Raw genomic sequence first — 24748 nt, 5'->3', positions numbered from 1 at the left:
GAAACACTTTTCCCACCATTGCACAAAGCTTTGCGGTGATAAGATAGACAGAATTGAACAAAGACTGTGGCAGTTACATGCTGACTACACCGGGCACGCAAGTGCGTCTGTACGCATGTTGATTTTGTCCAGCCACACCAAATGCGATCAGGTTGATATATCAAAACAAATTCTGAACCAACTATATTAATTTAGGGACAGGTCGAAACACATTCATGGACATTTAGCTAGCTAGCTAGCTTGGTATTGCTAGCTAATTTGTCCTGGGATATTATTAAACATTGGGTTGTTATTTTACCTGAAATGCACAAGGTCCTTTTTTTTCTGGATCTCAATTTTGAGTCACACAAAATCATGTGTTCTCTACTCTGACAATTAATCCACAGATAAAAGGGGAAACCTAGTTAGTTTCTAGTAATCTCTCCTCCTTCAGTCTGTCTTCTTCTTCTTCTTCTTCTTCTGTGGACTTTATATGCCGGTTGGCAAACAACTTTAAGGTGCATTACCACCACCAACTGGACTGGAGTGTGGACCTCAGCTTAGCTTTCAATCACCCACCTGGGTATATGCTCCTAAAAACCAATGAGGAGATGGGAGAGGCGGGACTTGCAGCGCGTCAAGAATAGAACCAAGATATATCTTAGCACCTGGCTACGCAGATGCTCGTTGACGCACGCAAGCAGTTTGGATGAAATGGTTTAATAACATGTATGTGTAACATTATTTTTGCAACTCTTGCGCGCGCAACACAAACGGTGTGGTCAGCATTTTATTCCCACTGTTTTAGGCAGAATATTTTTGCCCACTGTGAGTCTTTGTTGCCATAGGGCAGGGCTGTTCAATGTGGGTCCTGGAAGGCCAAAACACTTCTGGTTTTCATCCTCTCCATCTAATAAGGGACTGTTTTAGACCTAGGAGCACCAGAGTGGAATTAAGTACCAAGTAGAAACAAAAAATGGTGTTTCGGCCTCCAGGACCGGAAATTGAACAGCCCTGCTGTAGAGTGAGATTAGTCCTTTGGTCTCTGCGGCCTATAACGTCTTGGCTGACACTGCTGCACAGGTTCAGTGAGCAATAATGTCAGGACAAATTGTATCTGTCAGGCCTAGAACATTCTCTTCCAGTCCAGCCCCTGCCTCGGTGGTCACGGTCAGCTGATGCTCTGTTGACAGTGTTGTGGTCTGAGAGGTTTGCATTTTAACGTGGGCTGCCTCCCCACTGACCAAACCTGAGCTTGGAACCTGTCTCTTTCTATTTATCTTTTTCTCTTCATCTATATGTTTTTGTCTCTCTTTCTTTTCCACCCTCCCTTCTGTCTTTTTCTCTTTCTTATGCCTCTATTGGTAGCCCCCTCTATCTCTTTTGAGCTCTCTTTTTCCCCATCTTCCATGCGTCCTCTCTCTTCAATTTATCTCATGCACATTCTCTCTCTGGCTTTTTTGATGTTTCAATGAAAGAGGATCAAAAGTCAGTGTCTCTCCATCTTGCTCTCATCTATCTCTCTCTTTTTCTCCCCTCTTTCTGTCTATCTTTCTATTTCATAGCCAGGTTTAATGGGTCTCATTTCAGGCTCACTGCTGTATTTACTGACCTGAATATGTGCCTTGGCTCAGTGGGGATGCAGCCTCCGTGGGGATGCAGCCTCCAGTCTTGCATGGTGACGCTTCAATAGGATTAATGTGTTAATGCTTTACTTGAGACCTAACAGGCATCTGCCAGTGCATGGCATAGGGACCGGCTTTTTCATACACTTTGGGGGAACCATCCATATACTGTAGCAGTGGGAGGTTTGGATCACTCATTATTCCGCCAGAGCAGGTTCACGGACACCGTCCAAGTTCCCTTTTTATATACTTATTTATTACATTTTTTCATTTGAGTTATTTTGCCACTACATGTGTTGCAGTGCTAATGCCAGTGCCAGTTGTTTTTATGCGAAGCGTGTGGGTGTTTGAGGAAAAAATAAGGGGTATATTTTTAAGCTAAACATCTGCATTGGCGTAAGGTCCACAGCTGTTCTTGGTAAATGTGGCCGAAAACAGCTGCTGTGTCCGAAATCCAAACTCGCTCTGTGTTATATATTGGCTATGCAACTTATTAGCTAAATAAATATAAGTGAGTGCATATGATATGAAATTTACTTTTAAAAAATTGTTTACTTTATTCTCTTCATACAGTTCCAGTCAAAAGTTTGAACACACCTACTCATTCAAGGATTTTTCTTTCTTTTTTGTCTTTTCCACATTGTAGAATAATAGTGAAGACATCAAAACTATGAAATAACACAAATAGAATCATGTAGTAACCCAAAACCCAAAATTTTCAGCAAATCAGAATATATTTGGTATTTGAGATTTTTCAAAGTAGTCACGCTTTGCCGTGATGACAGCTTTGCACACTCTCTAGAAAATAGTAAAAATAAAGAGAAACCCTTGAATGAGTAGGTGTATCCAAACTTTTGACTGGTACTGTCTGTATATATATTTATTCCTAAAAAGTAAACTTAAATCGATGTTCCTCAGTGCAGGTCAAGTTAAAAACAAGGTAAGGTTTTATAAAGAAAATACTGACCCACTTGATTTCACATCTCCTGGAGGGATTGATATTTTGAGCGTGCTCAATACTGAGTGTGCAAGGGTCACTGGAGTCCTAAATTGACCAATCCAAATCTCCCTGGCTAAGGTTGACATGGAGTAAAGCTATTAAAAAGCAATTCACTTTTGCAGTTTTAGTAACATGAGATCACCCATTAATCCATTTCACCTGCCATTTGATATCGCCTTGACATTGTAACCATTTTTTTTTTTTTATGTGTGTTTTGCTTGGGCAGCTCTTCCGCATGGAGAATTCGATGTAATTACTCTCTCCTTGATGTGCTCTCATATCCAGGGGATTGCCCATTATTTAAATTATACAAACAGTATGATCTGTACTGTAACTGTTGTGAGAACACACCTTCTGTTAATTAACCAGGGAGAATGTCCTATATGTGTTATTATAAACTGGGTAGTTTGGGTCCTGGATGCTGATTGTCTGAAAGCTGTGGTATATCTGACAATCTATCACGGGTATGACACAAAATTACTTGTTTACTGTTCTAATTATCTTGGTAACCAGTTTATAATAGCAATAAGGCACTTTGGGAGTGTGTAGTATAAGCAATAAGGCCAGAAGGGGGTCGGGTATGTGGTCCCGTGTGGCTCAGTTGGTAGAGCATGGCGCTTGCAACGCCAGGGTTGTGGGTTCATTTCCCACGGGGGGACCAGGATGAATATGTATGAACTTTCCAATTTGTAAGTCGCGCTGGATAAGAGCGTCTGCTAAATGACTTAAATGTAAATGGGTATATGGCCAATATTATACCACAGCTAAGTGCTGTATCCAGGCAATCCGCGTTGCGTCGTGCTTCAGAACAGCACTTTGCCGTGGTATATTGCCCATATACCCGACCTCCTCGGGCCATATTGCTGAAATATATGTCTCTGTCGATATTTCCCATCACGCAGCACCTTTAACTATTCTCTGACCTTTCACCTTTGCTTGCTGTGATACACGTCATTTGTTGTGCTACTAACATGCTATTGATTTTTTTTTATTACTTTGATCCTCTAACTTGCTTGGATTTCCTTTTTTATTCCCTTGTTTAGTCTCAATGAACCTTTCGAACTTGCGTTTCTGTATTTCTGACCTATTTTCTATCTCTCTTTTTTCTCTCTCCCTTTTCCTATTTCTCTCCCACCTCCCCTTCTCTCCTTGTCCTGTCTTCATGTGTGATCTTGGGCACCTCTGGACCTTTACATTTGTCATACACTAAATTGTATTTTTTGGGGGTAAACTTTTATTTTCCACTTTTTTACTGTGAATATCTGTGAACAATCTTTGTGTTTTGTGTGGTTTTGTCCGTGTTTTTGTGGTCTCAGCTACCCTTGGTTGCTTGTGTGTGAAATACACTCTGGCATCTCTCATCCTCTCCATGCTGACTGTGTTCTTGCTCTCATAAATTGGGTTTCGCTTAAGGAGAGAAGATAGCTTGACCTTCAAATCTCAGCCAGACCCCTTTGTTTTCTATGCCTTTTGACCCTTGTGCAGACATACACACACACACACACAAAAGACGAAGAATCAAGATATCAGTTTTATGTTAAAGAGTTAAAATGGGGTGCTTGGTACTTATATCATTCTGAATGTTTTAGATTTTTTTTGTCATACATTTTTATTTTACATAAAGTTAAAAAAAATGGATTTGAATAAGGCAGCATTGAAAAAGTGTTGTTATACCACACAATGGACTTGAGTCATTTTGGGACATTGTAGAAAAAAAACAGTGCTTACCTTGTGTATTTGGATAAAAGCTTCAATTGTCATTGTTCCCACTTTACATAACAGGGAAGGCACATTTTTCAGAAGATTTTTGCATTGGTTAAGATAAGTCATGAAGATTTCATGACATCTCAAGTTTCTTACGTCTTCTGATTTCTTTTCATAGTCAAGGCTTGTTTTGAACAGGATGATTGTATGAAGAACAAGCTACTGCCTTGTCCGTTTGAAGGTCATTCAAATGATGTTTTGTGACAAAGTGTACATAATATTTTCAAAGGATATTCAAAACAAAATATAGGCTGTTATTTTTGTTGTTTCTTTTGTTCTCTTTTTACCTGAAAACAGAAAATGCTCAAAATTAATGCTACAGCTGTTTACAACTAAAATCTGTCAGTCATTTTCAAAAATGTGAAATTATTATATTCTATGACACATTTTTGTAGGTACATACCAGTGTGTTTCCATGCTGTAATCATTGTAGGTTTTAAGAAGAAATTATAAAATAGTGTGTTATGACTTTTTTGGAAAAAATAACAGCTAGAGCTCGAGACTTGCATACTGAAATGCAAGCGTGTGACACAGTGCTGACTTCTGTTGACTGTTCATCCTCAGAAATGCTACGTTTGTTTTAGCCCATATCTTGTGCTCGTCTGATACTTGAACAAAGTGTCATTTATCATGGGGTTGTAAACCAAGGTTAGGACTGTCCCTAAAGCCTGACTGCACTGAAAACACCCTGCCATGGGAAAGAGAGATCAATGTCCTTTGTTCAAAACTCAGATGAGCATTTTGTGATGAGTCTTCTCGCAGTTTTACACCCCCCCTACCCCCTCCCTGCATTTTTTTATTGACTCTGAAGGTAATAAAGTGATGCGCCTGGAGTTTGGCTCCTGGGTTCGCATGTGCCAATCCCATTGTTTGGTTCTTCTTTCATACAAGCAAGTGCTACTCCTTAAAGACGTCCGCCAAGTTTTCATAGGCGACAGCAGGTTGAGTTGAAACGTGTCGCTTTTATGATATCAATTAGGGAGAGTAATCTGTCTAGAGATAAGAAGCACACTATGTGGATCGTTTTGAACCTCTGTGGGTACCCATATGTTCACGTTTTGAAGCCATGCAGTACCTTAACCGTACTGTACTACTATGCTTCCTACCTTCAAAGTCATACCCAGAGGGCAAAACAGGTTGCAATGATGTCAGGCCGACGTCTTTAGTGCCCTACATAGTCAGGTTGCATAATGATTGTAATGACCAGAACAAATAACATCTTAACCTGGTTGTAATCTAGTTATCTGACCAGATAACAAAGTATTATGTATTTCCCAGGCATATTGATGCCATGAAAAAGACAGTAAAACCTGGTTCTATTTGACCAGATAACCAGTTTACAACCAGAGAACAACAACATTATGACATCCCATGCCAAATGTTGCCCGCTGGTTAGGACACTAATGCTTCATAGGGTAATGACTAATCTCTTACCTTGGAGACTTTTTCAAATGGTGTTATTGACTGTGTTTCTCTCCTACTTCCTGTATTCTGTTTGGTATCAGCAGGATGATCTGAGAAATGTGCGGCAAACACCTCAAAGTCTGTTACAAATATTTGATGCTCCGTGCTGACATTGCATGTCTCTGTGTTTCTCAGTTTCCATTAAAGCTTTGTGAGCCGACCCCCTCTGTGTTAAAATGTGTGATGTGATTTATCGCACTTCTTAAGATGCAGACGGAACGGCGGGAAACAAGCATCATAGCTCTGCCCTGCAGGTGAATGCTTACGCTCTCTCCTGCTCTTAGCAATGGCAGTAAATAAAGAGTTGCCTGTCGGAAATACTGCCACCACAGAGGGTGGCTCAACTTTATAGACTTTCGGAGAATATGGCCAATTAGTGTGAGAGAAAATGACAATGAGGCGCTGTACTCAGCGCCTCTACCTCTCTTCAGAGGTCTTATGCCTCTTATTCCTCTAGAAGGCCAGCATCCCGGAGTTGCCTCTTCACTGTTGATGTTGAGACTGGTGTTTTGCGGGTACTATTTAATGAAGCTGCCAATTGAGGACTTGTGAGGCATCTGTTTCTCAAACTAGACACTCTAATGTACTTGTCATCTTGCTCAGTTGTGCACCGGGGCCTCCCACTCCTCTTTCTATCCTGGTTAGAGACAGTTTGCGCTGTTCTGTGAAGGGAGTAGTACACAGCATTGTACGAGATCTTCAATTTCTTGGCAATTTCTCGCATGAAATAGCCTTAATTAGTCTAAAGAAGGACAGTTTCATTGCTTCTTTAATCAGCACAACAGTTTTCAGCTGTACTAACATAATTGCAAAAGGGTTTTCTAATGATCAATTAGCCTTTTAAAATGATAAACTTTGATTAGCTAACACAATGTGCAATTGGAACACAAGAGTGATGGTTGCTGAAAATGGGCCTCTGTACGTCAATGTAGATATTCCATTACAAATCCGCTGTTTCCAGCTACAATAGTCATTTACAACATTAACAATGTCTACACTGTATTTCTGATCAATTTGATGTTATTTTAATGGACAAAAAATACAAAAAAATGTGCTTTTCTTTCAGAAACAAGGACATTTCTAAGTGACCCCAAACTGTTGAATGGTAGAGTATGTTCCGCCCCCTGTGGCTGAATCTAGTTAATGATCCCTGGTATACACCATGTGAGGCCACTGGGCTTTCATTTCTGAAAGCATTTTACTTGGCTGGGAGGATATTATATACTGTGAATATAAATACTGATTGAATGATTGTCATGGTAACTACCTGATGGTGCTGTTTATACTAGGCTAAAACCCGGTAAAGCAATTTGCCAGGACTTTCTTTGAGTTGTTCCCCAGCACTGCAGCAGTCACTGAAAAGTATGTTCCTATCAGCTCCCTGGTGCATGGTATTAATAAATGAGCTGCCCTCCAATACATTAGCTGTAGCCATATGAGGGGTATATTGAGGTTTATATCAACAACGCCATCATTAAAGCCATTCCAGCAGAGGCAGAAAGCACACATCTCAACTCTCAGTTGCAGTATACTCTGTGCTAGACTTATAGAAATGTATGCCATGGGTATCCATTTTGACTCAACTCTGGTGACTCACTCAGGTAATGACATTTACGACCATTTCCGATGATTTCCCTGATGAGATTTTTATATTATTTGAACATACCATTTGCAAGGTACTGGAATATACAATACAGTACTGCACTGCATGGTGCTAAATCTTTGTCAACTATTGCCAGTATTTATTTTTTTACTACTGTCATATCATCGCTCTTTATGCGTAATGTAGACTGGTGGAATTACAGTCAAAAACATGATTTCAAAGAACAGCAATCAGTGACAGTGACAGATACAGTAAACTCTGGTCTGACAAGACGCTACAAGTCTACAAATACATAAATCAAGTGTGTGTCTGAATTTGTGTTTCTGCCACACAAAGTATCATCTCTTTCAAGGTACCAGTGTCGAGTGGATTTGCATAAATGTACACAAATCAAATCATCAAATGTTATTTGTCACATGCGCCGAATACAAGTACTGTTAAATGCTTACTTACAAGCCCTTAACCAACAATGTATTTTTAAGAAAAATAAGAGTTAAGAAAATACTGACTAAATCAATTTTAAAAAGTAGCACAATAACGAGGCTATATACATGGGGTACCGGTACCGAGTAAATGTGCGGGGGTACAGGTTAGTCGAGGTAATTGAGGTAGTATGTACATGTGGGCAGGGGTAAGTGACTGCATAGATAATAAAGAGCGAGTAGTAGCAGCGTAAAAATAAATTCGAATAAAAAAAGGGGGGTTCAATGCAAATCGTCCGGGTAGCTATCTGATTAACTGTCCAGCAGTCTTATGGCTTGGGGGTAGAAGCTATTAACGAGCTTTTTGGACCTAGACGCCCCGGTACCACTTGCCGTGCGGTAGCAGAGAGAACAGTCTATGACTAGGATGGCTGGAGTCTTTGACAATTTTTAGGGCCTTCCTCTGACACCACCTGGTATAGAGGAAGCTTGCCCCAGTGATGTACGCACTACCCTCTGTAGCGCCTTGCGGTCCTTTCTATGCAGCCAAGTCTCAATCAGTCTCCTTAAACATATTTTATTGATCCTGGAGCACAAACATTGCCTACTATTTGCCAAAATCACTTTGTGTATTACAGTAAGATAAGACCCAGGCATCCTGGTAATTTGGAGGGAATGCTCTCAATACATTTCAATGGGAATGAGCACTTTGCTTGAATTTTTTTAATAAAGGGTGCAATATGAAGAAATCGCTCTGTGATTTCCTGGTTGCTAAAGTTCGAATAGTTTGCGTAATTTTAGTTTATCTGTCAAAGTAAGCAATCTATAGTGTCCCATCTAAATCGCTGTGACATATCTTTTTAATAACCAACAATTTAGCATTTTCAGGTGTTTTAAGCTGGTGTACAACGCCAAAAGTAAAAGAAGCGAAAACCAAACTTAAGAAGGGGAAGCATAGAAATAGCCCACATAGAACACATCTACAGCTTCTTAGTCTTGCTTTCAATGAGAATGATATATCTATAACTCACATTTCTATGTGAATTTGGTCGGGTTACCCAAAAAGTAACAAATTGCAGCCTTAAAGTCTCTTCCGTGCATTTCATTGAACTCAGAAAGGGAACAATGTCAATTAAATTGCATGATAGGTTCATATGACCCAACTATATTGGACCAGGTCTCTCTTGGAAAAGAGATGTTATCTCAATGAGAAAAACCTGTAGAAATAAAGGTTTAAAAAATAAAAAAGAATATTACATTTATTTATTTTTTAATGCCTACCCTGGAGCCTTCCCTGTTTCGATGATGATAATTATTCAAGTACCGGTTCATTTTATTGCATTGATTCTACTGTGAATACTGTGTGGTGTATTAGTCTGACATTTGGACAACCTGACATTCTCAGTATGACAAGAGCAAAGAGTAAGTCCAAATCGAGGATTGCCTGTGTTTTGCTTTAATTCAGAATACAAATTGTCTCATATTTGACCCCTAACAAAGCTAACAAAGATTGGAATTGAACTTTGATCCGTCATCATAATTCTAGCAAACCTGTTTGTCATATGTAGAGCATTATGTGTCAAATCAACCATACTCCAAATGCTCTTGTTTGTATTGAACTAACAGGAGTTTTAGATTATTCTGTCAGAGCAAATCTCTGATCTCTTTGTGTGTCGGTTTACTGAATGCAAATTAGGTGCAAATGATTTCAAAATTTGATTGTGTGAGATTGATTTGACACAAAGCATAGTAATACATTTTGTGTGAAACATTAATCTGTTTAACAGTTTTGTGGTTGGGTTACTAGCTCGCATTAACTCATGTTCATGATGATGTATGGTGTGTGTGTGTTAATGTAGAACGATGTGTGTGGAAGGCAGAGTATAAACAGTGTGGATGCATGCTCATCCATTGTAGTGGAGCAATGCATATTATAGATTCTTATTCATATTAACATTGTAGTATTTTACATAGTCCTGAATATAACCTTGTTCATTTTCTGGTAAGTACTGTAGCTCGTGTATGATTACTTTATGAAAACGCAATGCATTGCTCTAATGATTGGCTTTATTTCCGCATTGTTTGTTTCTGTGTGCATTTGTTTGTGTGCAGTATTCATCTATGTAAAAGAGATTGAAAGGTATTTGCACAATGTTTGATTTGACTGTCTTTCCACTGCTTTTTGCTGTCAACAATAGTGAGAGTGGGTAAGAAAAATACACATATGGGTTCCTATAGGCATATAGACCCTTACAGGCAGTGATGATATGAAAACAAGCATATTTATTTAACGTTGCCGTATCTTATTTTGGGGAAAGGTTGGTAACATGAACCAGGTTTTCCAATGGTTGACCTGTTTATGAACTCAACTTTATGATTTTTGATTGACGCACCATTAGATTGCTTCATGTTCTAATGATTAGATTAGTATAGCATGTCGTGATTGGCATGTCTGGTGTGTTGTCTTAATATGGGTAATATATGTATTAGCTCACCTCTAATATAGTATCGTACATGGCTGATACATGCAATGGTGTGTCTAACATATTAACTTAGATAGTAACTGACAGTTGTTAATTGGTTGAATGCAACTAATGAAATGCTGTGTGATTTCCCTAGGCCCAAGATTGTGATGTTTGATAATCAGATCATCAACCTATTTTTAATCATAACAGATTAAATCAAGTGCCGAAATGAGTTGTGTTACTCTGATGTATTTGGAGTAGAATATGTAATGATTTGGCCCAGAGCCTACTAAAAGAACAACAACACACTTGAGGCCTGGAGGGAAGCAGTCTGACATTCTGAAGTTATGGATGAAAGGTTGGAGATAAAGGCTGACTCCGCATTTCTGTCTCCATCTTTTCCTCGCTCTCTGTAACTTTCTCTTTAACTCCCTCTCTTCCCGTTTTTTCTCCCTCCCTCTAACTTTCTCTCCACTCTCTCTGTCTTCCTTATTCTCTCTCTTCTCTCTCTTCCTTCTCTTTCCTTCGTTCCAGACACCATGACTAGCGGCTCAGGCCTGGGCACAGGGGCCATCGTGGGGATCCTCATCGTGGTCTTTGTGCTGCTGCTGGTGGGTGTCGACGTGACCTGCTACTTCCTCAACAAGTGTGGCTTCCTCATGTGCATTGCTGTTAATTTTTGCGGCAAGTCTGGACCTGGAGCAAAGAACAAGGACATCGAGGAGGGCAAAGCGGCATTCATGTGAGTCTCTCTTCTTCTCTGCTCCCTGGCTCCCTTGCTTTTCTCTCTGAAATGCTGTATGCACTTTGAGCAGTAGCTACTCCCAGACACTAGACCACAGTTTGGCAGTGCAGAATTGCAGTGTTTTTAACCAAAACGACTCACTACAGTATACTTGTACTTCACCAGCATTTATTCAAAACAATTTTTCCCCTTACAGGAAGGACGAGTCAAAGGAGCCCATCGTGGAGGTGAGGACAGAGGACCGCACCCCTAACCATGAAGGGGGGGGACCCACAGAGCCCAATGAGACCACCCCTCTTACCGAGCCCGAGTGAGTACTCCAGCACTGGCTGTAGGTAGACCCCCTGCACGAGGGTTGCCTTACACTGGAAGACCCATACTAATCGTGTGATATGTCTATGTATAAGATATACTTCTTATTCCATGACAGCAGTTGAGCATTTTGATCATGTGTTAGCTGATATATTGGCTAAACTAAATGTGAGAATGGAATATCAACACCAAATACTGAAGATGTGCTCTGATGTTTGTTGTTTACTTTAATGGTAACAAACATAGCTAGTTGTTGTGTGTACCAGCCTTAAACACTTAATAACCTAGACCCTAAACTGATTTTGGTTTAATTTGCTTTAGTTTGCTTAAGATAGTGTTTGTGTCTATCCCTCACTGCACTTTAACGTTTTGAATCTCTAATTCTTTGCTTTATCACTGCATGTAGCACTCACTTTGGATGTGTATTTGTGCCTTGGTCTCCCCTCCCTACCCGTCCCTGCTCTCTCTCTCCTCTCTCACCCTCTTGCTGCTCGATGGCTCGTCTCTTTCCTGCTCTCCTCCTCTACTCACAGGCCCACTGCTGACACTACTGCCACCGTGGTGGACTTGCTCCCCTCTATCGCCACTAACTCTGACCCCGTCACTGAGAGCTTTAGCACAGCCCAGAACAGCCCAGCTAGCGAGACTACCACCCTCACTTCCAGCACAGCTGCCCCGACCGAGGCCAAAACTTCCCCTAATAGCACCCCTGCCCCCATCATCCAGTCCAGCACGCCCAAAGCTAGCGCTCCCGCCGCTCAGCCTGCCACACAATCTGACGTGGCTCCCCTCGTCGACCTAAGCGAGGCTCCAAAGGCCACGCCCTTGTCCGACCCCAAGCCCGCCACCCCCGCAACATCTTCCTTAGAGCCAGCCAAGCCCACCTCTAACCTCCCCTCTGCCAAAGCCGATGCAGCTTCACAGAGCCAGCCCGAACCCGTCCAAAGCACCCGTGCCAGCGACAGTCAGAATAAGGACTTACAGATAGACTGCCTGGCCAAGGATGTGTTTGATACACTGGGCAAAAGCTCAGAGGCCCCAGCAGACTCCACTGCTGCTCCCGCACCGGCCAAGGACGAGTATGACCTCCTCCCTTCCTCAGAGTCTGTTTTACTGTGTGTATGTTTTCGCTGACCCACCACCACCACCTACTGTATCCTCTGTCTGTTCTCATGGTTTTGGGCCACCTCCCTTTCTGTTACACTCTTTCTCTCAATCACTATACTACTACTGCAGCCATTCAATGAGCTACATGGCCACGGATGACACCTAAAGCTTTAAATATAAACAAAATACATTTTTTTCTGTGTTGTTTTGTATCTTTAGTTTTTTTATTTTACATATCATGTCATGATAAATGCCATATCAGAAGTTTTACCAAATCTGATAGATACGACAGAATTATGGCCTGAATGTTACTGCCACAATCATCTTCTGCGGTTGTTATCTCCTGAAAACTCCTGAAAACAATCCTTCTTCGTAACAACAATAAAAATCCATTATGATCATCGGCATGAAAGGGCTTTGTTCTACGTTTCAGTCTTATCTCAGACAAACCCTTAGGATGACGAGGCGAACTCTGGGGAGAGATATTCCAGGAGCTTGCTCTTGTCCCACGCTTTTCACCCAGAACACCCCCCAAAAAAACGAAACATCAGTGATGGATTATCAGGACTTAATGTATACGTTCATTACAATGAGGCTGTCGTCAACGGAGCATCGGCGTGATGAAGCAGGACTCATCAACGGATAGATTTGTCTTCATAAGTCTGGTGGGTCTGAGGCACATCCTTCCCCGTCTCCACGGTGATTTGTCTTCCACACAACAACCAACCAGTCTTGTCAGGCGTCTTGAAGGCTCACTACATTCTTGGACTTGTCCACTGAGGACCCCTTCTTCCTCTTCCCGGGGTAGAATAGTCTCCCCAGGCTGTGCTATATAAAGCTGTGCTGCACCTATCCGCTGTATGTGACAATAAATAAAATTAAACTAAATAAACAATTCATTATACTGATCCCTCTGTACATTCAAAGGACTAGTGTTAACAAGGCTGGCATGGTGTCCGTGGACAGTTGCTAGATGGTACTTTGATTTGACTGAGACTTGTTTGAAAGAAAGCCTTGACGGCTGGGTTTGAAGGCCACCCCTTAGAGGTTTTACTTTGAGATCCTAGGATCATCAATGTGTGAAAGCCCATTGGGCTCTTGTGGGTAAATGATTTCCCCGTTTAGTTCCTCTCAGCCAAAACACAGGCAGTAAGTTAATCTGCATTCGGTCCGTGGTGGTCATGTGTTAGGAAGTAGTGAACTACAGGTAGTTCAACTAGTCATTTATCTACGTTTTGCAGTAGCTTGATGGTACAATAGTTGAACTCAATTCAAATCTAGGTAGTGTTGTGCCAATTTGGACAGTAGTTAATAACTTTTTTGCCATGTAGCGGTGTAGCTAACTACTGGAACTACACAATACTTTTAATAAAAAAAAGTAATATAAATTGTTGAAGTAGGCAATCATTTCCTTTCTTTTTCGGCATCAGACCTGCTTAATTCTCACTTGAAACATTTAAAAAAGTTTAATAGGCTAAATTACACATTCTGTTCACATGACCCCAAAGTGATTTGTTGTTACAGTTTGTAGTCTGACATTTCAGATGTACACTGCATTCGGAAAGTATTCACACCCAGTTTACACATTTTGTTACGTTACAGCCTTATTCTACAAAGTATTAAATTCATGTTTTTCCTCATTAACCTCTAACGAGCACCTACCCCGGGTCCGGGAGCACCCCCCCCCCCCCCCCCCCCCCCCCACACTGATTAGCATCGCTAGCATAGCGTCACAATTAAATAGTAGCATCTAAATATCATTAAATCACAAGTCCATGACACCTAATGAAAGATACAGATCCTGTGAATAAAGCCACCATTTCAGATTTTTAAAATGTTTTACAGGGAAGACAAAATATGTAAATCTATTAGCTAACCACGTTAGCAAAAGACATCACTTTTCTAACTCCATCAGTTTCTTACTCCATCAGGTGCTATCACCAATTCGGCTAAACTAAGATATTGATAGCCACTAACCAAGAAAAAACCTAATCAGATGACAGTCTGATAACATATTTATGGTATAGGATAGGTTTTGTTAGAAAAATGTGCATATTTCAGGTAGATTTCATAGTTTACAATTGCACCCACCGTCACAAATGGACTAGAATAAATAAATAGAGCAACGTGTATTACCTAATTACTAATCATCAAACATTTCGTAAAAATACACAGCATACACTAATCGAAAGACACAGATCCTGTGAATACAGACAATATTTCAGATTTTCTAAGTGTCTTACAGCGAAAACACAATAAATCGTTATATTAGCATACCACATGTTCAAACATTACCCCAGCATAGATTCTAGCCAAAGAGAGCGATAACGTCAACATTGCCAAAATATATAAATTTTTTCACTAACCTTCTCAGAATTCTTCCGATGACACTCCTGTAACATCATATTACACAACCCATATAGAGTTTGATCGAAAATGTGCATATTTAGCGGCACAAATCGTGCTTACACAATGGAAATACTGTCCAACTACTCAAGCAATCTGCCCGGCAGCATCATGATAACTATTTTTATCGAAAACTATTCATAAACTTGACTAAAAAAATACAGGTTGGCCATGAAATGAAAGATGCATTAGTTATTAATGCAACCGCTAAGTTAGATTTTTAAAATTAACGTTACTAGACATACAGTGTGCGTTACTGACAGACTAGTGCCGCAATAACGGCGTCACTATTTGCCATTATTGAGTTTACATTTTTCCACATAAAAATGGAATAACATCATAAATAGCTCTTACTTTTCGACGAGCTTCCATCGGAATCTTGGCCAAGTGGTACTTTTGTCCAAAAGAATCGTTGCTTGGTTGTAAAACGTTGCATTCAACTTCTGATATAGCAGCTAACTATAGCTAACAATTGCTAACATTAGCTAACGTGTCCAAATCCTCAATACGCAATACTGAGGAAATTCCGAAAAATAGCAATATACTCGCATAATCTGATATAACTCGGTTTCAAATAGCTTCGTTATGATGTTTCTAACACCTATATCAAATTAAATTACAGACTGATATATCTAAAGTTCATTAGTGAGCGTTCGAAAATGGCATCCCCAGGTCTCTCTCTGCGTAAAGTTCAACGTCGAAAAGAAGGCGTACCTCACTCCTTGGTCTTTTATAACCTCTGAGAGTTACGTAGGAAGCCCATTCCACTTCTCATTGCTTACTGACATCCAGGGGAAGGTGGGTGCAGTTCGTGTCGTTCCATAGGATATACACACCCCTTTAAACTGAACTGAGATCAGAGCTTCACTCTCAGACCTTCGCAAAACCTGTCATGGATTTCGCTGTAGAAAGAGTTCTGTTCCACTCAGAGACATAATTCAAACGGCTATAGAAACTAGATAGTGTTTTCTATCCAATAATAACAATAATATGCATATTGTACGATCAAGAATTGAGTAGGAAGCCGTTTCATCTGTAGAGACAATTATGCTAATTTGAAACAGCACCCCCTCTAGTCGCAAGAAGTTAACTTCTCTGCGCTACGGATCCCTTTTACGGGATCATTTTCCTAAACAACCGCTGAATTGCAGGGCACAAAATATTATAAAAAATATTTATAATCATGCAATCACAAGTGAAATATACCACAACACAGTTTAGCTTGTTGTTAATCCACCTATCGTGTCAGATTTTGAAAATATGCTTTACAGAGAAAGAAATCCAAGCTTTTGTGAGTGTATCGATCAATGCTAGAACAGCTAGCCCAAAATTAGCATGGTCACGAAAGTCAGAAAAGCAATAAAATGAATCGCTTACCTTTGATAATATTCGGATGTTTGCACTCACGAGACTCCCAGTTACACAATAAATGTTCTTTTTGTTCGATAAATATTACTTTTATAACAAAAAAACGCCATTTGGGTTGGCGCGTTATGTTCAGAAAACTACAGCCTCGTTCTGGTCCTGAAAGCCAGAAGAAAATTCCCAAACGTATCAGATTCAAAAATATTACTAAAAATATTTATAATCATGAAATCACAAGTGAAATATACCATAACACAGCTTAGCTTGTTGTTAATCCACCTATCATGTCAGATTTTGAAAATATGCTTTGCAACGAAAGCAATCTAAGCTTTTGTGAGTGTATCAATCAATGCTAGAACAGTTATATTAGCTTGGTTAGCTTGGTCACGAAAGTCAGAAAAGCAATAAAATGAATCGCTTACCTTTGATAATCTTCAGATATTTGCACTCACAAGACTCCCAGTTACACAACAAATGTTATTTTTGTTCGATAAATATTACTTTTATATTAAAAAAAACGCTATTTGGGTTGCGCGTTATGTTCAGAACACCAAAGCCTCGATCCGTTCGACGGAAATTCCAAAAAGTATCCGTAATGGTCGTAGAAACATGTTAAATGTTTTTTATAATCAATCCTCAGGTTGTTTTTAACAAACATAATCGATAATATTTCAACCGGACCGTAACCTATTCAATAAGAGAGAAAAAGAAAATGGAGAGCTACCCTCTCGCGCGCAGGAACTAATCCGAGGACACCTGACTACTTTTGAAAAATCTCGCTTATTTTTCAAAATAAAAGCCTGAAACTATGTCTAAAGCCTGGTCACATCCTCAGGAAGCCATTGGAAAAGGAATTGATACCCCTGGTTGATACCCCTTTAAATGGAAGAAAGACGGGCCAGGAAACACAGATTAGTCGAGGTAATTTGTAAAGTGACTATGCATAGATAATAAACAGCGAGTAGCAACAGTGTAAAAACAAGGGGGGGTCAATGTAAATATTCCGGGTGGTCATTTGATTAGTTGTTCAGCAGTCTTATGGCTTGGGGGTAGAAGCTAAGGAGCCTTTTGGTCCTAGACTTGGTGCCCTGATACAACTTGCAGTGCGGTAGCAGAGAGAACAGTCTATGTCTAGGGTGACTGGAGTCTTTGACAATTATATATTATTTTTAATATATAGGTCCTGGATGTCAGAAAGCTTGGCTTGGTGATGTACTGGGCCGTATACACTACCCTCTGTAGCGCCTTACGGTCAGATGCCGAGCAGTTGCCATACAAGGCGGTGATGCAACCGGTCAGGATGCTCTCGATGGTGCAGCTGTAGAACTTTTTGACGATCTGGGGACCCATGCCAAATCTTTTCAGTCTCCTGAGGGGAAAAGGTGTTGTCGTGCCCTCTTCACAACTGTCTTGGTGTGTTTGGACCATGATAGTTTGTTGGTGATGTGGACACCAAGGAACTTGAAACTCTCGACCCGCTCCACTTCAGTCCCGTCGATGTTGATGGGGGCCTGTCGGCGCTCCTTTTCGTGTAGTCCACAATCAGCTCTTTTGTCTTGCTCACATTGAGAGAGAGATTGTTGTCCTGGCACCACACTGCCAGGTCTCTGACCTCCTCCCTATAGGCTGTCTCATCGTTGTCGGTGATCAGGCCTGCCACTGTTGTGTTCTCAGCAAACGTAATGATGGTGTTGGAGTAGTGCTTGGCCACGCAATCATGGGTGAACAGGGAGTACAGGAGGGGACTAAGCACACACCCCTGAGGGACCCCCGTGTTAACGATCAGCATGGCAGATGTGTTGTAGCCTACCCTTACCACTTGGGGGCGGATCTTCAGGAAGTCCAGGATCCAGTTGCAGAGGGAGGTGTTTAGTCCCAGGGTCCTTAGCTTAGTGAGGAGCTTTGTGGACACTATGGTGTTGAACGCTAACCTGTAGTCAATGAACAGCATTCTCACATAGGGGTTCCTTTTGTCCAGGTGGGAAACGGCAGTGTGGAGTGCGATTGAGATTGCGTTTGTTTGGGCAGTGTGCAAATTGGTGGGGGGGTCTAGGGTTTCTGGCATGATGGTGTTGATGTGAGCCATGACCAGCCTTTCAAAGCACTTCATGTCTACCGACGTGAGTGCTACGGAGCGGTAATCATTTAGGCAGGTTACCTTTGCTTCCTTGGGCACAGGGACTATGGTGGTCTGCTTGAAACATGTAGGTATTAGACTTGGCCAGGGAGAGGTTGAAAATGTCAGTGAAGACACTTGCCAGTTGGTTCAACATTATTAGTGAGACTTATGGTGTTGCATGTGGAATAAGGTGCCTCATTTTCCCCTCCCACTCTCCTGCTAGTCCAGACCAGCCTAGCCTAGTTTCCCCTGCCCTGGCCAAGCTCAGGCTGGTCAGTTTTTCCTCCAGGCAATAACAACGCCACACTTTAATAGCCGTCCAAGGCTGTTACCATAATTAGCTACATTTACAGTATGCCACCATAGCAGGATTCATGGAGAAAAGCCTTTTAGGCTCCCAGTTTATCTGCATTGTCTAGCAGTTAATTAGGCCGACTTACCATTTGCTTGGGTGGTCCTGTCCTGACGGTATGCTGAGCTGATTTTGTTTTCCTACGGCAACTTTAGTTTTGTCCCTGTTGATACCATTCCTGTTCTACTATCTACTGCCAAAGTCAGCCAGTGCTGAGATAAATGACCTTGTGACTTTTTCCCCCGTCAGCCAACCTGGTAGTTTTATCGCTGCTCTGATAAATTTAACCTCAGGGTGATACAGCACCAGAACTCTGACAGAGAACGCCACCCCTGAGGTCACAAAATGTCCACCGCAATAGTCCTGTCCTTGTCAGGTTGAAGATTGCCTGCGGTTTTCCACTCTTTAACTGCAGCCGGCAGAGTGCTTTGGCCCTGACACCGCCAAAGAGGAAAGTGCCTTTTCACGGATGCAACTGATGCCCGCTGAGCCACAAGGTGTTGGGTGGTGTTGTTGAATACACCCCCTGCATGGCCGGCCGGGCAGTCACCCATTGTGCCCAGCAGCAGCAGTCCTCCCAGAGAGGGTTATTGTGGACAAGGTAATGGAAGGTCTGATGCTGTCGTAATCAAACCCAAATCTCTGGGATCAGATACCTGTTGTGGAGTCTAGCTGACAGTAGGAGCCAGATCCCAGTGGACTCCAACAAAGCCCAGTCCACCAGGCGGATTGTGTAGATATTGTAGATAGTAGCGAAATACCTTTTCCGCTTTGAGGCCGCCACAATGACCCACATATGACTCTCTGTCGCTAACGGAGGAGACCGGAGAGACTCGGGTCTTTATCAGCACTCACCCCACTTCCTTGTTTTCTCTGTCACTGTGCCCCTATATACATGGGCTTTTCATTAAGGGGGTTCTCTGGTAGTAGAATACATGGTTTCCCAGGTATGATACAATGCCATGGTAGGTGAAATTCACCAACATGGTTCTTTGCCATACAGAAGACCAGTACCATACTACTCAGATAGCCTGGGAGTCCTCAGGCTTAGTTACTACCAGAGAGAGACCCAGGTGACAAGTCCATCCTTACTATCTAGTCCATAGCCGTTATTCGTCACCTGAAGTGTTTGAAGAATATCGTTGAACATAAAAGAGACAGTGGAAGAGGTTTGTGAAAAGCATAGGTAAACTGAAGCACACCGCACCAATTAAGACTCACTCCAAGTCACTTCAGGATTCTCAGCTCTACGGCTTGACCCATTTTGATCATTCATTAGCCGTTATGATTGGACTCACAGATACAGGATCAGAAGAGTCTTTTCTTTGGACAGGCAATCAATACAAACTAACCCCTGACTAATCATAGGGTGAAAGCAATTTGATGAGAAGTGCACTACCCTGATCTGTCATATCTGATGAGATACAAGTTTGACTCCATTTCATTGAATTATCAAAGTGCGATCTAAAGCCATTTGTGAAATTGCATGACTAGGCAAAAATGTCTGACCCTGTCACAAAGCTATTGTACTTTACTGCACTTTTGGAGAGAATGAACTATAGTAATCAGTGCCATCATTTTGTTGCAGTCTTGAAGTGGATGTTTTGTAGTACAGTCAGTGACTTAATGTGGGAAGATTCCTCTCCATTCTCTGTTCTACTCATTCATCATTTGCTCCTCCTTCAATTCAGACCAACTGTATCTCCTCTCACAATTGTATTGATATTCTGTTTGTGTGCCATTCCCTCATGTACTGTATCTCTGCTCTGTCATTTCCCAAATCACCATGCATTCTCCCATGAAATGTCTGTGACATCCGTGTGGCTGTCTTTGATGTCAGGATAGGATAGCAGAGCATATCCTGTTATGTGTGAAACACGTTTGGTTCCAGGGGATACAAATTCCCAGAAAAACATCAAGCAATTATTTTACCTATTTTTTGAAGACAAAAGGCAGCTTAGAACAGACAGTTGTGTGCTACAAGAGATTGTGTATTCATCCCTCTCTCTCCTCTGTGTGGTTCTCTCCAGCGGGAAAATCATGACAGAAGATAAAAGTAAAGTGCCAGAGATGGAGACAGAGGTGAAGAAAGCCCCGACCGAGGTGAAGACCGTCCCCAATGAAGCTGCTGAGACAAACGGCAACGAGAGCAAAGCATGATCCCGACCGCAAGAAGGGAGGAGGGATCAGGGGAGGGTTCACGACAGTCCAGAGGAAAACGTCAAACACCACTCCATCAAATGACAAAAAGCTAAAAAATAAAATTTTAAAAAGGGTCTCTTTCTTCAGTGTCTTCTATTAGTTTTCCAAACAAAAGATGAGTTTGTTAGACATGTAGATTGGGAATAAGACATCATGCACATGCCTTAGTTTTTCTTTCTTTCTTTATCTCTTATTCCTTTTGTAATTTTCTCTCTTTGTTCACGGGAAGAAGGAACATCCTTTCCTCTAGTTCACTCTCTTTGTCCTTGTACCAGTCTTTTAAATAGGACAGAAGCTAAATATCAGTTGGCATAGATAACCATGGGGGATTGTAGCTTTATTTCAGAACCATGCCTTTATGATGTGCACATATAAATCAACACCTTATCCACACACTATTTCCAGTTATGTTTTCACTTTGTTATGCAGTATTGCCATCAATATTTTCACTGCTAATGGATTATGAGTACGTTTTTAATGTTTGTCATGTTTAAATCATGTGCAAAAGTAACTGCCTTTTATTGTATCTTTATTTTTCATGTATAATTTTCGAGAGCTAGAGATTAGCATTAGCATGTCTACTTTGCGGAAAAATATTTTTCCCATATGTTCTTGTCTTTTTTTGTTTTCTTTTCATTCTTGAATGTTTACACTGTTAACTCTATCCTAAGATTGTGTAGACACAACAAAACAAAAGAAGACACCGCAGAAAGACAATGTTTCATTCCACAGAAATTACGCAATTTATTGACTCTAAGATTCCATTTTTTGGTTAATTTGCTTTGGTTTTAATTTGGCAAGAACACACACTTTCTCTCTCACACACACATACCTCTATATATTTGTCATTAAGTCTTCTATTAGAAGCGCTTTGGACCTGTACCACACTCCAAGGGTTTCAGGGATCACCTTTAATCCCGAAAATGTTGCAGGTCCCAAGGGCTCACAGGGAGTGACGGGCATACAGAGTTGCACGGCCCACCATCTTGACTTACGGGAGAATGATGTAATCAAAGGCCGGATATGAGTGGTAGCAGTTTAATGTACGAACAGAAGCCCTTAAAATAGCCTAGAAACAGTCCTGTTTATTCTCCTGTTTGATGGCTTTGTCCCATAAATTCAGATTACTGTGCCTGTTGCGAACAGCACTTCCAATTTAGTGATTGGGCCTCATCTCAAAATGTAAGGGAAGAAAAAAAGTTGGTGTTGTGTTTTTAAGCATATTTTTAAGCATATAAACACATTTAGTGGCCAGATTTATTCATTTCTTATTTAAGCCATAGTACTCCAGTGTGGATTTGGGAAAATCGAAACAAATATTCAATCTGAACTTTTTGTACAGTGTTTCTCATACTTTAGACTGCAAGCTTGTGCACTGTGAATGCGTGAATATCCTAGTGTGAATACAATGTGTTCTTTGTCATAGAATAAAAAACATATGCATAGTTTGGTTATGAAAGGTATAGCTAATAGTACAGACGACAAAAAAGTTGTCAGCAACGAGCAAATAGACAATGACAATATCAAAAAGACAATAAGGAGATGGTGCCTTCTGAAACATGTCAAAATGGCGACATGCGTTCCATCCTGCTCAGTGTCTGCCTATTCCACCTCTAGGAGGCGACGGCGTAAGGTTTCACATCCTAATAGTTCTGTCCATCGCCATGCCTTTTCTGAACAGTCCAAGGAAAACACAGGAAGAGTTCTGACAATGTAACTGATTTGTAAAGTGTGAAAACAATACTAAACGGCTATGTCATTGTGTTATTGAATATGGAGGTGGTAGGTTGTGTCCACATTGTTTTCACATGGCTCCTCATTCACTATTTCTCCATGTGACTAATGCAAAACACAATTTCATCCCCAAGCAAACAAGGAAAAACACCATTCATTCCAATGATTAACTCATGATAACTACACCAAGAGTTAAGTTTCAAACAAACACATGACCTTGGACATTATTAAATACTTCCGATCTCAATTGGCTCAAATTACTTGTAGTGCTCACGGTTTATCCTCAAAACCGAGCATCCAGCAATGAAGGTAAAATGTGTTTTTTCTTGACCTGAAACAAGCATGCAATGTACTTTTATCTTGGATTTAGATGGATTTCATTGGTGTGGCAGCACTGAAAAGTTCCTGAAATAGGAATTGACCAAGGCTTTATCTGTTGTACATTGATATTTTGAAGTGTATAAACTGTTGTCTGTTCCAAACTTTTAGTTTTATTCAAAATAGACATCAAGTGCTTTTACTCCACAAGGTTATGTAATCTAAAGGGGTAGGTGTGTCAAAATGACACTGTTTCTGATTTAATGTGTATAAACCATACCTAACGATTATGTATTTTAAAAAAACATTTTGGGTTTCTCTTGTCCCCAAAAAAGCTGGAGACTGCTGTGGCTTTTGACCTGTATTTTCAAATGCAATTATAATGTGGGACCAATTTCTATATACGTTTACATGAAAATGTTCACCAGTGCACCGTGCCATGGAACTTATTTCAGGAAAGTCAGGGAACAAAAAATGCTATACATTTATTTAGTTGAAAGTTCAGTAAGAAGGGAAAACACTCTTTCTCTGACTTCCTCACTTCCTGAAAATGACCACTTACCTGACACAGTTGGCTTGGTGAAAGTGAGGTGTCATCATATTGCTTTCACCTCACCAATCATGCCAGACTATTTCAAGGAATAGAGGAAGTATAAAAGTGTTTTTCAAGTGTTTGAATGGAGACTAGGGCCATATTCAGTAAGAAAACACTGTGGAACATTGCAGATAGAAATGCCATTGCTAGAGCTGACGTGATTTCTAATGTGTAGGCCCTACGAGATAGAAATGTATGATGTAGAAGAAAAATACCTATCTAAACGCTGGTAAGCGTTGTGTCCTGCTGAACGCTGCCCAGCTATTCCAACATGCTTTGAAGTCTCTTACTCCGATAGCCAAACAAAGTCTGTAATGATTCATTTTCAGTCAGATAGAGGCCTTGTCCCTCCATACCAAGACCTTTCCCAGTAACTTCCATTTATTCCTACCCACCATTCCTTGCTTTTGGGGGCCTTCTCTCTTATATACAGATTTTTACTAAGTGAAACATTGGTACCACCTCTCTTTCCACTGTCACTGGTGTAAATACTGAGTACTAACCGAAAAAACATTTTGACTTTGCATTCTGTCAGAAATTGTGTTCAATAAAGTTAAAGAAAAAAATCATTGCGTAATTGACGTTTACTTAGCCACAACAATGACAAGAAGAAGCCACTCGAATAAAGTATTCTGAAGATGTTTTGTTGGAAGTTTTGTTGCTCATGACTTCAGTAATAGTGTCAATAAAAAATATATATTTTATGGTAGTTTGTAGTGTAGTTTGTAGCGCTTGTTTGAAATTTGGATACGATGAATGAAGAAACTTTGTTTACCAAAAAAATGTAATTAAATGTTCAGTGACTGCTCAAATTTGCTGGAATCTGTTGTTGTTCTCAGGGTTTACTCAGTCACTTTGTAGCTCAAAGACTGTAAGTAAACAACAATGGGCTTTAAATACACTGCTACGCTCAAACCTGAGTAAATGATTGTCATTCATGATTAATTGTTAGAATATGCTGTAACCAATGACTGCATGGCTGTAGCACAGACAACCATAAATTTCCCATACAATACAACCACAGAGGCCTTTTGCTTCTGAGGATTACAACTCTAGATGGTGGTATAGTTAAATCAAATCAAATGTATTTATATAGCCCTTCGTACATCAGCTGATATCTCAAAGTGCTGTACAGAAACCCAGCCTAAAACCCCTAACAGCAAGCAATGCA

General features: G+C 40.7%; 1 protein-coding gene across 7 annotated transcripts in view; it reads left to right on the top strand.

The window, feature by feature from the left end:
* LOC129868437 (neural cell adhesion molecule 1-like) overlaps positions 1-24281 on the top strand; it is a 341207-nt gene extending 316926 nt beyond the window's left edge. For 3 of the 7 annotated variants that reach the window (XM_055942410.1, XM_055942408.1, XM_055942409.1), the window contains 4 exons: positions 10857-11064; positions 11264-11377; positions 11913-12458; positions 20759-24281. In XM_055942410.1, coding sequence (XP_055798385.1) covers positions 10857-11064; positions 11264-11377; positions 11913-12458; positions 20759-20888 — 998 coding nt within the window. In that variant the 3' untranslated portion in view covers positions 20889-24281. Of the gene's footprint in view, positions 1-3920; positions 5235-10856; positions 11065-11263; positions 11378-11912; positions 12459-20758 lie in introns of those variants that run through there. The other 4 variants (XM_055942412.1, XM_055942413.1, XM_055942414.1 and 1 more) reach the window with 2 other exon arrangements.
* Positions 24282-24748: the final 467 nt, after the last annotated feature.

This window comes from Salvelinus fontinalis, chromosome 13, assembly GCF_029448725.1.
Source record: "Salvelinus fontinalis isolate EN_2023a chromosome 13, ASM2944872v1, whole genome shotgun sequence".
Lineage (NCBI taxonomy): Eukaryota > Metazoa > Chordata > Actinopteri > Salmoniformes > Salmonidae > Salvelinus > Salvelinus fontinalis.
This window is presented reverse-complemented; position numbering and strand designations above follow the sequence as displayed.